The sequence below is a fragment of the Xenopus laevis genome, chromosome 5S (genome assembly GCF_017654675.1).
Source record: "Xenopus laevis strain J_2021 chromosome 5S, Xenopus_laevis_v10.1, whole genome shotgun sequence".
Classification (NCBI taxonomy): Eukaryota; Metazoa; Chordata; class Amphibia; order Anura; family Pipidae; genus Xenopus; species Xenopus laevis.
The window spans coordinates 130,465,112-130,482,791 of NC_054380.1; the positions used below are offsets into that span (position 1 = coordinate 130,465,112).

At 39.9% G+C, this 17,680-nt stretch overlaps 1 protein-coding gene across 1 annotated transcript in view; it reads right to left on the reverse strand.

Moving 5' to 3' along the window:
- The window catches only part of wdr35.S (WD repeat domain 35 S homeolog), a 76,217-nt gene that overhangs the window by 38,336 nt on the left and 20,201 nt on the right, over positions 1-17,680 (reverse strand). The window contains exon 12 of the mRNA XM_018265957.2: positions 13,609-13,669. Coding sequence (XP_018121446.1) covers positions 13,609-13,669 — 61 coding nt within the window. The remainder of the gene's footprint in view (positions 1-13,608; positions 13,670-17,680) is intronic.

Sequence of the window (17,680 nt, forward strand, 5' to 3'; positions counted from 1 at the left end):
ATATATATATATATATATATATATATATATATATATATATATATATATATATATACACATATACACATATATATACACACACACACACAGGTATAGGATCCGTTATCCAGAAACCCGTTATCCACAAAGCTCTGAATTACGGAAAGGCTGTCTCCCATAGACTCCATTACCATCAAATAATCAAAATTTTTAAAAATGATTTCCTCTTTCTCTGTCTATCTATCTATATATATATATATATATATATACAAATGCAAAGATGGACAGCACTCACAAATATTATGCAAAAGCTTGTATTAAAGTGAAAAAAACATATACATCACCATGTACACAATATGTAGCGACGTTTCGAGCCAATATAGGCTCTTTCTCAAGCCATGTGAACAATGGTTTAAAATCCACCAAATCTATACAGGTTTTTAAAGTCCATCAGAGGAAGTGACATAACGATTCTTCCATTTGCCTTGTACAGGGCTGTCACCACACCTGCTGTATAGAATAATTAGATAGACGTTTGTAACATGTATAAAGTAACACATTGTATATTTCCCTAGTTACATAGTATACCGTCTATCTCTCATAAAAACAGATACAAGTTATAATCTTTATTCAATCCCTTAGGATGTAACGAATTTAATTTTTTTATCCACCATACTTCTCTTTGCTTAAGTTTCAGTTCACGATCACCCCCTCTTCTCAGTGGGGGCACTGTCTCTAATATTGTGAACCTAAGCTGTTCAGCTGTATGCCCTTTCTCCCTAAAATGCTTAGAAAGTGGTAATGCCATATTGCCTGTATTGATGGTAGATCTATGTTGAGAGATACGTGACTTCACTTTCTGTATCGTCTCTCCAACATAGATCTTCCCACAGGGGCATACTATAGCGTATATCGCATATTGCGAGTTACATGTGTAGTATCCCCTCATGTGATATACCTCCCCCGTTTCTGGGTGTTCAAATGACTTCCCCTTTATCACATAACGGCATTGCTTACAATTAAGGCATGGGTACAAGCCACAATTTCTCACTCCGAGGCCCGTGTTCTTCAATCCTATTCCCTTAGGTACTTTTGTACTAGTTACTTGTGATCCAATGGTTCTACCTCTCCTATAAGATGTAAGGGGGGGCAGCACAAACTCTTCCACCATGGGATATGCCCTGCGAAGCAGATACCAATGCTTCACTAGTATCTCATTTACTTTTCTACTAGAGTCACCATACTGGGTAACAAAAGTGATCCTCGAGTTCTTCCTTTTCTTTTTCTCTCTACTCTGAGACAGACTCCTCTCCGCTTTGTCTAGTACTCGTGTGGGATAACCCCTTTGTTTAAATTTGTTCCTCATCTGTTGTACCTGGGTATCCCTAACCTGTGGGTCACTGACTAGTCTCTGAACTCTTGTCAATTGACTAATGGGTATCGCCTCCTTTGTATGTATAGGGTGAAAACTATTGAAATGTAAAATTTGATTCCGGTCAGTCGGTTTGGAAAAAAGCTTAGTCTGTAGTCCCTTCTCCCTATACACCATTACATCCAAAAAAGAGATCTCTTTCTGATTGTGTACTAGAGAAAACTTTATCGACCAATGAAGTCTATTGAGTCGTTCGTGGAACCGCGATAAAGAATCTAGGTCACCCCGCCATAGCACAAAGACATCATCGATGTACCTCCACCATGCACAACAATGTTCCTGGTAGAGGTCATCCAGATATATGTGCAACTGTTCAAGCCAAACCATAAAGGTATTGGCGTATGACGGGGCGACGTTCGATCCCATCGCGGTTCCACGCAACTGTAGATAAAAAACATCCTGAAAGGTAAAGTAATTCATCCTCAATATGATCCCCAATATCTGAAGAAAAAATTCAATTTGTGCATCCTGATACTGTCCACTTCCTCGTAACATCCATTCACAGGCCCTAATACCCTCATCGTGAGGGATAGAGGTATAAAGACTGGACACATCTAGTGTGGCCAGTATAACATTATCCTCATCCTGTATATTCAGACCATCCAGTCTTTCCAAAAAATGTCCACTGTCCCTTACATAGGATACAGTGTTTCTAACCAAAGGTCCTAGGACCCTGTCCAATAAGACCGCCATTGGGCAAAAGACCGAATCAATTCCAGACACAATCGGTCGGCCCGGCGGATGGACAGGGTCCTTGTGGATCTTGGGCAACGTATACAATGTGGGTGTACGTGGAAAGGACACTATCAGAAATGTTTTCAGTTCCTCCGAAATTATTTGGTTGTCAACCATAGTTGTTAACACCTGCTCTATTCTCTTCACAATGTCGGGTAAGGGATCCCTGTCCAGAACTTTATAGACCTCGCCATCCCCCAAATGGAGTGATGGCGGCGGCCCAGCATCCGGATCGGGAGGTGTTCAGTTACACTGAGTCCCAAGCGGAGGAGATCGTTGCATCATTTGCGCAGTCAGCCGGCTTCCTACGGGTTCCGGTTACTTCACAATTACAGAGGAAATTGGAAGGACTAAATCGGCGAGCGATAGATTTGGAGCTGCACGCTGAAACGTATTTTATGAACAAAAGGATTCCCCGTGGTTTGCGGATCGCTCTGCGACCTACGCTGTTTGCAGGTAATGATGAATTTCGGCTGAGATTCACGCAAATTCTTAACAAATGCTCCTATGATATTATGACCTTAACGGTTGAATTTATTACCAAGGAATTGGATGTGGTTAAGAAGGAAATGCAGACAGTGGGGGAACAATTAGCAGCGGGAAGCACCGCATCTGATCTTACTGATTTGAAAAAACAGAAAAGATTGAAGTATGACAGAGATGTCGTTGACTATGAGAGAGGTCGTGTTTATCAGTGGAATAACTCTGATGGGAGAGTCAGAGTAAATACACGTAGCCTGAGTGTACCACGGGGTTTGGAGAGATCATTACAGTTGGAAGAAACAAGTGAGACCAATAAAGTGGATACAAGGTCTTTTTTAGACGAAACAGAGGACGTAGGGGCGGGAGGAAGCACAGACGGATCAAACAAACGGAAAGCAATGCCGCCAAGGAGCAGACAGGGGAAGAGAGGGAACAAGTGATTTTTAACATTTCTTCTATTCCGTTGACAGATGCACAGATTTCAGTTTTGGGGAAGGGTTTGAATTATTGTGTGGCATCACCTGTGGATCGTTTTCAGATGGATGTGGATCTTTACAGATTCTATCGAACTTTACGTTTGAAGGTACACTTTTCTACCATGGACATCCAAGCACCGATTACTGGTGAGACTTTTGAACTTACCCCCAAACAGTTTGGTCTACGCAGCAAAAGTGGGTTTGTTCCACCTACATCCTACTCAGCTGTAGAGACATATATAAAACAAATACAACAAGATCTTGAGTCACTGTATCAGCAGGAGCTCGATTCTCCTAGCATGGTATCGAATATTACTAAACATGAAAGGGAGGCTTTACATAGTCTAATGGAGGATACCAGGATCACAGTCAAACCCTCTGATAAGGGGGGTGCGATTGTGATCATGGATACTGCATATTATGTAAATGAGATCAAAGGACAGTTGGGGGATGGCGAGGTCTATAAAGTTCTGGACAGGGATCCCTTACCCGACATTGTGAAGAGAATAGAGCAGGTGTTAACAACTATGGTTGACAACCAAATAATTTCGGAGGAACTGAAAACATTTCTGATAGTGTCCTTTCCACGTACACCCACATTGTATACGTTGCCCAAGATCCACAAGGACCCTGTCAATCCGCCGGGCCGACCGATTGTGTCTGGAATTGATTCGGTCTTTTGCCCAATGGCGGTCTTATTGGACAGGGTCCTAGGACCTTTGGTTAGAAACACTGTATCCTATGTAAGGGACAGTGGACATTTTTTGGAAAGACTGGATGGTCTGAATATACAGGATGAGGATAATGTTATACTGGCCACACTAGATGTGTCCAGTCTTTATACCTCTATCCCTCACGATGAGGGTATTAGGGCCTGTGAATGGATGTTACGAGGAAGTGGACAGTATCAGGATGCACAAATTGAATTTTTTCTTCAGATATTGGGGATCATATTGAGGATGAATTACTTTACCTTTCAGGATGTTTTTTATCTACAGTTGCGTGGAACCGCGATGGGATCGAACGTCGCCCCGTCATACGCCAATACCTTTATGGTTTGGCTTGAACAGTTGCACATATATCTGGATGACCTCTACCAGGAACATTGTTGTGCATGGTGGAGGTACATCGATGATGTCTTTGTGCTATGGCGGGGTGACCTAGATTCTTTATCGCGGTTCCACGAATGACTCAATAGACTTCATTGGTCGATAAAGTTTTCTCTAGTACACAATCAGAAAGAGATCTCTTTTTTGGATGTAATGGTGTATAGGGAGAAGGGACTACAGACTAAGCTTTTTTCCAAACCGACTGACCGGAATCAAATTTTACATTTCAATAGTTTTCACCCTATACATACAAAGGAGGCGATACCCATTAGTCAATTGACAAGAGTTCAGAGACTAGTCAGTGACCCACAGGTTAGGGATACCCAGGTACAACAGATGAGGAACAAATTTAAACAAAGGGGTTATCCCACACGAGTACTAGACAAAGCGGAGAGGAGTCTGTCTCAGAGTAGAGAGAAAAAGAAAAGGAAGAACTCGAGGATCACTTTTGTTACCCAGTATGGTGACTCTAGTAGAAAAGTAAATGAGATACTAGTGAAGCATTGGTATCTGCTTCGCAGGGCATATCCCATGGTGGAAGAGTTTGTGCTGCCCCCCCCCTTACATCTTATAGGAGAGGTAGAACCATTAGATCACAAGTAACTAGTACAAAAGTACCTAAGGGAATAGGATTGAAGAACACGGGCCTCGGAGTGAGAAATTGTGGCATGTACCCATGCCTTAATTGTAAGCAATGCCGTTATGTGATAAAGGGGAAGTCATTTGAACACCCAGAAACGGGGGAGGTATATCACATGAGGGGATACTACACATGTAACTCGCAATATGCGATATACGCTATAGTATGCCCCTGTGGGAAGATCTATGTTGGAGAGACGATACAGAAAGTGAAGTCACGTATCTCTCAACATAGATCTACCATCAATACAGGCAATATGGCATTACCACTTTCTAAGCATTTTAGGGAGAAAGGGCATACAGCTGAACAGCTTAGGTTCACAATATTAGAGACAGTGCCCCCACTGAGAAGAGGGGGTGATCGTGAACTGAAACTTAAGCAAAGAGAAGTATGGTGGATAAAAAAATTAAATTCGTTACATCCTAAGGGATTGAATAAAGATTATAACTTGTATCTGTTTTTATGAGAGATAGACGGTATACTATGTAACTAGGGAAATATACAATGTGTTACTTTATACATGTTACAAACGTCTATCTAATTATTCTATACAGCAGGTGTGGTGACAGCCCTGTACAAGGCAAATGGAAGAATCGTTATGTCACTTCCTCTGATGGACTTTAAAAACCTGTATAGATTTGGTGGATTTTAAACCATTGTTCACATGGCTTGAGAAAGAGCCTATATTGGCTCGAAACGTCGCTACATATTGTGTACATGGTGATGTATATGTTTTTTTCACTTTAATACAAGCTTTTGCATAATATTTGTGAGTGCTGTCCATCTTTGCATCTGTATATAACGAGGGAAGACCGGAAAACCTCAATGGGACGTGCACCACAGACAGTTAAAGAAGAGAATATAGCGTGAGTGCTGTTACTAACCAATACCAGTGGAATTATATATATATAATCTACAGTCTGGTCATTTCCCAATGGGACCAGACTGTAAATTATATCCTTATAAACGGCGCGTTCTGACGCCAGAACGCGCCGTTTATAAACTTAAAGGGACAGCACTCGCAGCTGCTGCCATCGCCTCTACCCGACCTTCCCACCACTATAGCTTTCGGCTCTGCATTTGCTTACCTCCCACAACGCGCTCCACCCCCTCCCTTCGGCTTCTCTTTCCTTCATAGCAGATCTCACTCCAGTAAAAAATCTGCAGCTGCCTCACTAACGTTTCTCTTCTCCATTTTCACTCCCCCTCGCATCAACTATCTGAAGTCTCGCTCCCCCTCCCTCACCCTTCCAAAGTCTCGCTCCACCTCCCGTCCACTCTCTGAAGACTCGCTCCGCCTCCTTCCCTTGCCTTCACCCGTCTGTGATGCAGTGAAAGAAAATGTCACACAGTGCGGGAGCTAGCCTTCAGAGTGGATGGTAGGCGGAGCGAGACTTAGATAATGTAAAGGGAGGGTGAGAGAGACTCCAGGTAGTGTATACAAAGGGGAGGAGACTTTGGTAATGCAGAGGGGGGGGCGCAAAAATGGAGAGGAATCCTGTGAAGAAAAAAAGGAAAGAACTACATCCCAGCTGCAACACACATGTGACATGACCATAGCAAGAAGAAATAAAGGTACCCAGCTAAATATACTAAAGTATGGCATAATTTAAAAAGCAAAGAACTCGTCAGAAAGTACAAACTGAACCCAGAAATTGTAGATTATAATGAATAATGTACCCCCCACTGAAAATTTATAAAGATATTAAGTCACCTCGGAGTTATGTGACCTGTATAAAAGCACTCGGCCTGCGGCCTCGTGCTTTTATATGGTCACATAACTCCTCGGTAACATAATATCTTTATAAATTACAGTAGGGGGTACATTATCCACTATATATCCATCTATATATATATATATATATATATATATATATATATATATATATATATATATCCATCTATATATATATATATATATATATATATATATATATGGAATCTGCACTCACAGGTCTTAAGTAAAATTAAAAATATTTATTAGAGTTCTTAACCCAGCTACCTGCCTACTTGGCATAACGGATGCTCTGGTTCCCAGAATCCACTCAAGATTATTGATGAGAGCGCTTTTGTTCTATGCCAGAAAAACGGTAGCCCTACACTGGATGGGACCAACTCCTCCTACGATTAAACAATGGATTGATCTTATTAATTCCCAGCTGGAACTTTATAAGTTAACATATATTGCCAGGGGCTGTCCACAGAAATGTGATAAAATATGGTCTCCTTGGTTGGATTCTCCTGCAACAATGACTAAATAAGTCTATTGCGAACTGTCTTTATATCCTATCATGTCTACCTTCTTCTTCCTTCCTTCTTTACTTCCTTCCTTCTTGTTGTTAATGAAAACTCAATAAAAAGTTACTATTAAAAAAAAAAAATATTTATTAGAACAGATGACTAACGTTTCGGCCTCTCCGAGGCCTTTCTCAAAGTATTCATTCTACAGAAAACATGCCTTATATACACACAACCTGGCGGGAAACAATGGTAGCTATGACGTTTATTACTCGTCAGAACCAGAGCGACTCCAATTATACTAGAAAATCACAAATCCATTGCACTACGTTATAAGATATGCATTACAGTTAAATCTAACAATATATTTAAATTAGATACAATGTTAAAACAAGTCTAAAACAATTATAAAACCAATACATCAGGGCACTGTTCCTTAATAACTATTTTGTAACAATATGCTGATTATTTGTACTCAAATTTATAACTTTGTTACCAGTGTCACAGATGTAACATTCTTTGAGGATGTCTAAAAGTTCCTGACTGTAACGCTTCCTGCTACTTCACTTGTTGCCCCCTAATGCTACAAACTTAGCTATGTGTACCCCTACAATAAATAGTCTTCCCACTCTCTCTAAGTAGTGTGTAAACTCCATCTTCCAAGTTATGTTGTAATTAGCTGGGTGCTGTTTAATAGATGCTGCCCGCTCTGGTGCCCTACTGGAATATCTATTACTAATATATCATATACACCCCCTCTCGTGGCTCTACTCATCGTGCATCCCTATATATAAACCCTCATACTCCATTAATATGTGGTTAGTCCAAATCCTATGTGCTATCTGTCATCATTAACTTAATTACTGTCTATAATCAACCTTCAAGCAAAAAATATATATATATATATATATATATATATATATATATATATATATATATAGCATTTGTAACTGAAAAACAAATTGGTTTGTAGCATCTGGAGAGAAAAACAAGCAGAGCCATATTTGCTTTTCACAGATATACAGAGGTCTAGTTTCCAGTGTCAGTGAGGAGCGTCACATTCTGGCAGCTGAAGGAGAAAAAGGAATTTTGCAGGAGGAGTATAAAGGAGACAAATGTTGAACATTTGGCTGTGTTTACCATAAGGCAATGAAAGGTCCATTTGTTAAGATGAGTTGTATGAATTGAGGAGGCTTTTGGGTATCTGTGTATATTGCAAGTGTTTACTTTCAGAGGAACCTGATAGATTTAATGTCTGAACTCTCACATCTGAAAGGCTGCTACTGTTTTGGGGCATTATGTAGAAAAAAAGGAGAGTAGTGACCCAGCTAGTGATTTAATAGGAATACTTTCCTGTATGCACAGTGTCTGTACAGTAACAAAGATATGCAAAGACCAGTTACAGGTGCTGTCAGGACTCATACACTTTTATAGCAGATACAAAATCCACTGTGTACATTCCATAGATATTTTCCTATTTTTCACTTTTCCCTATTTTTGTTATTGTGCTGGAAATTAAAAAGTAACGTCTGTAAAATGAAGATAACATCACGACTGTTGAGAGGCTTTCAATGTTTCCAAGAGCCCCCTAATGTTTGCCGTCTGCTTTTCAGGTGCCACCAATGCAGCTCCTTGATGTCAGCACTTGGAGCACTTGGAGTAAATCCTGAAAATGAAAACGTAATATACACTCATATGAAAAAGTTTTGGAACCCCTGTTAATTTTTTGGAGTTTTGTTTACCAATTGGCTGAGCTTTAAAAGTAGCAAATTCCTTTTAATATATAACATGCCTTATGGAAAAAGTAGTATTTCAGCAGTGACATAAAGTTTATTGGATTAACAGAAAATATGCAATATACATCATAACAAAATTAGACAGGTGCATAAATTTGGGCGCCCCAACAGAGATATTACTTGAATACTTAGTTGAGCTCCTTTTGCAAACTCCTCCTATAGCCTTTGATGAGTGTCTGGATTCTGGAGGTGGGTATTTTTGACCATTCGTCCATACAAATTCTCTCCAGTTTAGTTAAATTTGATGGCTGCCGAGCATGGACAGTCTGCTTCAAATAATCCCATAAATTTTCCTTGATATTCAAATTGGGGGGCCATTCCAGAATATTGTACTTCTCCCTCTGCATAAATGTCTTTGTAGATTTCCAAGTGTATTTAGGGTCATTGTCTTGTTGGAATATCCAACCCCTGCAGCTTAACTTCAACTTTGTGACTGATGCTTGAACATTATCCTGAAGAGTTTGTTGATATTGGGTTGAATTCATCCGACCCTCGACTTTAACAAGGGCCCCAGTAGTCCCTGAACTAGTCACACAGCCCCACAGCATGATGGGACCTCTATCAAATTCAACAGTAGGTAGCAGGTGTTTTTCTTGGAATGTGGTGTTCTTCTTCCACCATGCAAAGCGCTTTTTGTTATGACCAAATAACTATATTTTTGTGCCAAAGCACTTTGTTCCAAAATGACTGTGGCGTGTCTAAATGAGCTTTTGCATACAACAAGTGACTATTTGTGGCGTGAGTGCAGAAAGGGCTTCTCTCTCATCCCCCTGCCATAGAGATGTTCTTTGTGCAAATTGCACTGAATTGTAGAACGATGTACAGATACACCATCTGCAGCAAGATGTTCTTGCAGGTCTTTGGAGGTGATCTTTGGGTTGTCTGTAACCATTCTCACAATCCTCCGCATATGCCGCTCCTGTATTTTTCTTGGCCTGCCAGAACTGTGCCTGTGGCCTTCCATTTCCTGATTACATTTCTTACAGTTGAAACTGACAGTTTAAACCTCTGAAATAGCTTTTTGTAGCCTTCCCCTAAACCTTGATACTGAACAATCTTTGTTTTCAGATCTTTTGAGAGTTGCTTTGAGGATCCCATGCTGTCACTCTTCAGGAGAGTCAAACAGAAGCACAACTTGCAATTGGCCACCTTAAATACATTTTCTCATGATTGGACACACCTGCCTATGAAGTTCAAGGCTTGATGAGCTAATCCAACCAATTTGGTGTTGCCAGTAATCAGTATTGAGCAGTTACATGCATTCAAATTAGCAAAATTACCCAATTTTTGCACAGACAGTTTTTCACATTTGATTTAAATTCATACAACTTAATACTGCTTCACTAAAAACACCCCAGTACTATCCTGAGAAATGAAAGACATACCACTGTTATCTTTTTTGTTGAAAGTGGAGTAAATTATTATAATAATAATTATTATTATTATACAGGCTGTGAGGGGTTCCCAAACTTTTTCATATGACTGTAAGCTTGCTCGTACTGAAGTAAGAAACTTTCTAAATACAATCAATTAAAAAGTCTGCATTGTTTCTGAAATAAACAAGTTTATATTCATATAGGGACCCATAGGGTTAATGTGCCCTTATGGCTTTAAATCCCTACCTCTTCCTCATTTCCCTAGTTGCTGTGCAAAAGCATGTATCTAGTTCAACATTCACCTATCTCATACTGGCCAAGAGGTGTTATAACCACTTCCTGTCACACTCTAATACAGTGTTTGAAAAGGGGTGGATCTTCCTCTTTGGCTCCTGGTAACCTAACCATCTGGATGTGCCCATTGAGCCTGGGTACACCAAGGCCCAGTAAAGCCATTTTGCCCTAGATTAACCAATACCTCTAGTGTACAAGTCGGGGAGCAGGGACCCCGTGAACAAGGCCAGTTAGAGACAGTATTAGATCTGTAATAGTACTTTCTAGGAGAATAAGATAGTGAAAAGAGTGAGAAAGAGCAGCTTTGTGCTCCATCAAGGAGGTGTAGCAGGGAGTAGCTTCCCAGGCTGTAAGATTTGCCTACAGTGAAGGAACCACAGTGGATAGGGTATTAGGCTTAGATTCTTCTCCCTGACCACTCCACTGGGTGGGATCCACACCACTTATAAGGTAAATCTGCCTGGAGGTCTGTTTTACTACTTGACTATGTGGAAGGAAAAGTCTTGCAGGCCCTGTATGGACCCTCACATTCCTAAGCACCCCTCCATGGTGGACTGAGCAGTTTCAAAGTGCCCATGGGGCCCTTCTAGGAACTGTTTCAAGACTACCCAGGAGACAGTGTGCCATCCGAGAAGGTTCTTATCAGTAGTCTGTTATGTTATCCTTTTTCTTCTACCAGGTGCCCTGGCCTTGAAGCTCTCCCACTGTGTTACTCCCTTCTCGTTCACATAACTAGCTAACACTAGATAATTGCACACTGAGACACTATGACAGATACCTATCCTCCTTAGAGAGGCCATCCCCATTGAAGTTCCTCTCTCGAAGGGTATATAATGTGTGGTCTTTTCTTTGTTCTGGAGTTCTGTGTTATACTCTGTACAGAACCCACGACGCTCATGTATGTTTATTATATAATTAATAAACTTCCTCAACTTTCTACCTCAATGATCTCCGGTCTTTGGATTATTCCCTAACAACTACATCCTCAGGGGAGACACATTCTCAGCAGCTGTCTCATCCACCTGTCCTAGCCTGCTGATGTTAATCTGCATATGCCTCAATGCTTAGTAAGTAACCCTGTGGACCATTAGTCTCTGATGTAAACGGTTACCCTTTGTTTTCACTGCAAGAACCTCCTGGCTTCCATTCTTTTTATATTTTTATTGCTCAGTAGCCTGTGGAAGTTGTAGTTGCACTACACCACACCTTTATTCGTCCACTTAAGTCCCATATACACGGGCCGATAAAAGCTGCTGACAGACAGAGTCTGCAGTTTATTGGCCCGTGTTGAGGGGCCATCCAACAGGCTCCCCGATCGAGATCTGGCCAAAAGTCGGCCAGATCGAGCAGGTCAAAAAATCCCGTCTGATCGGATCAGCCCGATATCGCCCACCTCAATGTGGCCATATTGGGGAGAGATCCGCTCGTTTGGCGACTTTGCCAAACGAGCGGATCTGTACGTCTATGGCCACCTTAAGTGAAGGCCCTGCCTTAAGTGTTCTAGTCACATATAACCCATGCTCTAATCACTAGCTGGACATCAACCCTGTGTGACCTGTATAGCCCAAAATAGTGTTACATTCACTATTCCTCTCTCAGCATCTGTTTCTCTGTTACTCAAATAACTGATTCCAGTAGAAACAAAATCTAACAAAATAACTGCCTTTTGCACAAACCCTGCATGTTAGAGAGACATGATGTCTGGTGATTTTAATTGAGTGAGCTTTAATACATCTTCTAGAAAAAATAAGCCCCCCTCCAACTATAAGATATATTGGATCATTCATTTGACACCCAACTCCTGAATGAAGAGAGAATGAGGAGAAACAGATGCTGAGAGAGGAATAGTGAAGATAAACTTGATTATTTCAGAAACAATGCAGAAAATTTATTTGATTGTTTTTAGAAAGTTTTTTATTTCAGTATGCTGAAGCTAGTATTACATTTTCATTTTCGTGATAGTTCCCCTTTAACATTTGAACCATGTGCCCAGCTTTAGCCAAACTGCAGTTGCAGGCTATGAGATACAAGTAGGGATGCACCAAATCCAGGATTCGGTTTCGGGATTCAACCGGGATTCGGCCGAATCCTTCGCAAAGGATTCGGGGGCTGGGACGAATCCAAAATAGTGGATTCAGTGCATCCCTAGATACAAGTATGGGATCCATTATCTGGAAACCAGTTATCCAGGATGCCCCGACTCCATTTTATCCAAATAATCTTTATTTTAAAAAAATATTGCCATTTTCTGTGTAATAATAAAACAGCAGCTTGTACTTGACCCCAACTAAGATATAATTAATCCTTATTGGGTTTATTTAATGTTTACATGATTTTCTAGTAGACTTAAAGGGATGGTTCTTCTTTAAGGTAACTTTTAGTATACTATAGAATGGCTAATTCTAAGCAACTCATATTCCCGCAAATGCAAATGAATGCATGGTTGCTAGGGGAATTTGGACCCTAGCTACCAGATTGCTTAAAATGCAAATTTAAGAACTGCTGAATAAAAAGCTAAATAACGCAAAAACCTTAAATAATAAAAAATTAAAACCAATTGCAAATTGTCTTAGAATATCATTCTCTACATCATATTAAAAGTTATCTCAAAGGTGAGCAGCCCCTTTAAGGTATGAAGATCCAAATTATGAAAAATCCATTATCCGGTAAAAACCCAAGTCCTGAGCATTCCGGATAACAGGTCCCATACCGCTATTAGTTTCCTAAAATCTTTCTGTTCAATAAATGTAAATGTATTTATTTGCCTATATTGACATTTCATTATGTAAAAGATGCCATTCCTCTCCCTTCAGTGCAGTAAAATGTATTTCATCCTGTAGAAAACTGCCCCCAGAGGTCATATTTCAACACTACATTTAAAATAACAGAATGTGGGCACTGTTGTATCGTGCAGGAAATATCACATATATATAATTTTATTTCCAAAACCCATTACTGGTCAGTATATTCTCCCTATAAGCCAAATACAGTCATGTTTTCCAATACACCAAGCAGCCCTGCTATTACCGTTAAAATCGATTATTGCTTACCTAGGTCAATGTATTTTGAATCAAGGGGAGTCCCAATAGAATTGCACAACACCAACACGTACTGCAAAAAAAAAAAACAAGAAATGTTGTTAATATTGAAAGAGAACATGTTAAAGGAGAAGGAAAGCTACGGAGGCATTTTATTGCCAATAGATTAGCTGCAATAGTGCAAGCTAGAATGCTATATTTATTCTGTAGAATGTTTTACCATACCTGAGTAAAAAGCTCTAGAAACTCTCTGTTGTTTAGGATAGGAGCTGCAGTATTAATGTGGTGTGACATCAGTTCCTGCCTGAATCTCTCCCTGCTCTGGGCTCAGATTACAGTAGAGAAGGGAGGGGGGGAGGAAGAGGAGCAAACTGAGCATGCTCACGCCCAGGGCAATGAGGTTTAAGCTGAGGGCAGGAAGTCTGATACAGAAGCCCATGAGTACACAATAGAAGGAAAGAAATGCAGTGTTTCTTTTGCCAGGGGACTCAGAGCAGCACTACTTTGGGGGTTTACTGGTATATTTAGATGGACCTTTCTGATAAGGCTTACTTACCTTTAAAGGGATGGTGTGCCTTTAAAGGGTAAGTAAACCTTAAAGAATTGTGAATATAAAATTAATGAGGGGGCTATTCTAAGCACTTTTGCAATGTACATTCATTATTTATTTTTTTTAGATTCAAGAATATTAAAGGATACATTTACTGTTAATATGAATGCATTTTGTTACAACACCACCTGTTGGTCATTTTTAGACCATTCTGACCACCAAGTAGTCAAGGAAGAAGTAAAGAGAAAGAACGAGGCTGCTGTCGTACTTCTGCTGAAAGATTTGAGAAAGGTTTCTAATGTTTTCCTAAACAGAAGAACATCAGAGCAGCCTCTCCCTTAACTACTTGGTGGTCAGACTGGTCAGAAAATGACCAGCAGGTGGTGCTGTAACAAAATTAATTTATGTTAACAGTACATGGTTCCCTTAATATCTTGGAATCTAAAAAAATAAATAATGAACTTTTTAAACAATGTTGCAAAAGTCTTAGTTCCCCAGAAGCAAAGTCAGGTCTGTTAATCAACCGCCTTGTCTTACATTGTTTCAGTAGTCTGAGCCATCGGGGCTAAGAATAAACAGGGACAAACAACTGCTTTCGATAGCGATACATATACAGGTATAGGATCCCTTATCCGGAAACCCGATATCCAGAATGCTCCGAATTACGGAATCTCCCATAGACTCCATTTTATCCAAATAATCCAAATTTTTAAAAATGATTTCCTTTTTCTCTGTAATAATAAAACAGTAGCTTGTACTTGATCCCAACTAAGATATAATTAATCCTTATTGGAAGCAAAACCAGCCTATTGGGTTTATTTAATGTTTAAATGAATTTCTAGTAGACTTAAGGCATGAAGACCCAAATTACGGAAAGATCCGTTATCTGGAAAATCCCAGGTCCCGAGCATTCTGGATAACAGGTCCCATACCTGTACAAATGATTTAAAAACCATAGAACATTTATAATGGATGTATATCGGAAAGTCGCTTAGAATGATGTTTTCTTTTATTAGACAATTTTTTAATCTGGAGTTGACTTGCCCCTAATGGGAAATTTAAATGAGAAACTAGACTATAAATAGGAGAGGGACTGAATAGAAAAAGTAGTAATAAAAAAGTAGAAATAATTAGATTGTAGCCTTGCCGTAGAAGACAATTTAAAGACTATAGAAATTGTAAGAAAAATGGAGACAAATTAAAAAGTAGTTAAGTATAGGACATTCTACCACATAATTAAAAGGTAAAGGGGTGGTTTTACTTATGTTATAGAATGGCTAATTGTAAGCAATTTTTCAATTGGTCTTCATTTTTTCTTTTTCTTTCTTTCTTTTTTTTTTTTTTTAATTATTTGCCTCCTTCTTTCCAGCTTTCTAATGGGGGTCAATGACCTCATCTAAAAAGCAAATGCTCTGTAAAGCTACAAACATATTGTTATTGCTAGTTTTTATTATCTTTCTATTCAGGCCTCTCCCATTCATATTCCAGTCTCTTATTCAAATCTGTGCATGGTTGCTAGGGACACTTGGACCAGAAGTGACATCATTTGTAGTAGGCGTGATCAGAAAAAAAGGAGTAAAACAGGAAGTGCTGTCATTGTAAACCGGAAGTGACATCTTTAGAAGTAGGCGTAGTCAGAAAAAAGGTGTAAAACTCGCTATTGAGAAGACCCGCGTCTCGACCCACGAACGGCAAACCCGGAGAACTGCAGGTATTTGCGGGTAAGCCGCAGGTACCCGACCCGCTGCAGGACTCTATACTCAGCTGCAGTATTTTCAATCTCATTATCTAGTACAGGTATGGGACCTGTTATCCAGAATGCTAGGGAACTGGAGCTTTCCAGATAATGGATCTTTCCGTAATTTGGATCTTCATACCTTAAGTCTACTTGAAAATCATATAAACATTAAATAAACCCAATAGGCTGTTTTTGCTTCCAATAAGGATTAATTATATCTGAGTTGGGATCAAGTACAAGCTACTGTTTTATTATTACAGAGAATAATTTTTAAAAATTTGTATTATTTGAAGATGGCCTTTCTGAAGTTTGGAGCTTTCTGGATAAGGGGTCACCGGATAACGGATCCCATACCTGTACAGAGTGTGAGAATCGCTTCAGCTTTCTGTGTTCCTTTAATACAATTCTGTATGTATAAGCCCCTCTCTGTTGCCGTTTTAAAAATGGAAAAGCTGACTCTTCTCTAAACTTTGGTTTCAGAGAATATTTTGTTCCAGGGAGCAGTTGGATAGATTCCTAAATAGACACGGATGGGTTTAACGATTCTGAAATATTTATTGGAATATGAGGCTGTAAATGTGCCCATGGATGCAGAACAGAAACATATATTGGTTGTTAAAAAGACTCCTGTAGGAAATTGCAATATTGCAGTAATTGTCTCTGCTGGGTGTTAAACATGAATATCTATCAAAATAGTCAGTCATAGGGGGGAATTCGCAAAAGTGGTGAAATTGAGATGAAATAAAAGTGGATTTGTCCTTTAAACAGACAGTTTTCAGATTGGGTCTTTCGCATGACATTTTAACGACATTTTTCTTGAATTTGTCTTTAGCTCTTACTAAACCTGTCAGTCATCCATCAATTTGGAATTTCCAGGGGGAGGAGGTTATTTTACCTAGGAAAGTCATTTTTACTAAATCTGCTTACATGTGTGCATAATTCCACTTCTGCAACAAGATATAAGGATCTAAATACAAACAAAATGCTATTTTGCATAATAAAAAAGATTTGTATCAGAAATGTTTTATTATCTTAATTCAAGTGTCTAATTGCTCCTAAAACTAAAAAATTGCCTGGGAGGCTTTACTTTTCCTTTAGATTCACTCATGCTTTAGCACTCATTGCAAATATTGCTTCATTCATTAAGATAAAACTAGTAAAACAATACAAGTTTTTTTTAAAAAAACTTTTTACGTTTAAAATACACTTTTTTTGTTTAATTGGTGTTTACTTGTTTTGTTAATGAGGCTTTTACACCTATAGGGTTAGACAGAAACGTGTACTTGGACTATAAAATGCTGATCCTTATTGATCCTATATAATAAAGTTGAAGTGTCTCTGCGTCCAGTCCCTGTGTCCGTGGGATTGCGCTACTGCGCATGTGCCCCACGGACCGCACACAAAAATGGCCTGAGCTGTGACCTGCAACCCCACAGGAGTTTGTTTGAGCTGTAATTAAGACAGGCAGTGCGGGGAGGCGGCGCTGAGAACTGCAGTCAAACCGTAATATGGTATTAGGCACTGGCAACGCGCTATCCATCCACCTGCCGTTCCTCCGCCCCTGGCTCCTCCCTCCTTTCCCGACTCCTCCCTTCCTCCCAGCAGCGGCTCTGTGCTTACAGGTCCGGACAAGATGAGCGGGTGCGTTGGATTCTACAAGCAAGAGCTGAACAAGACGTTGTGGGAAGTGCCGGAGCGGTACCAGCGTCTCACCCCCGTCGGTTCCGGTGCCTTCGGCTCTGTTAGGTAGGTGGGGCGATTAGTGAAGCGGGTGGGGATTGGGCCCTGGCACCGTC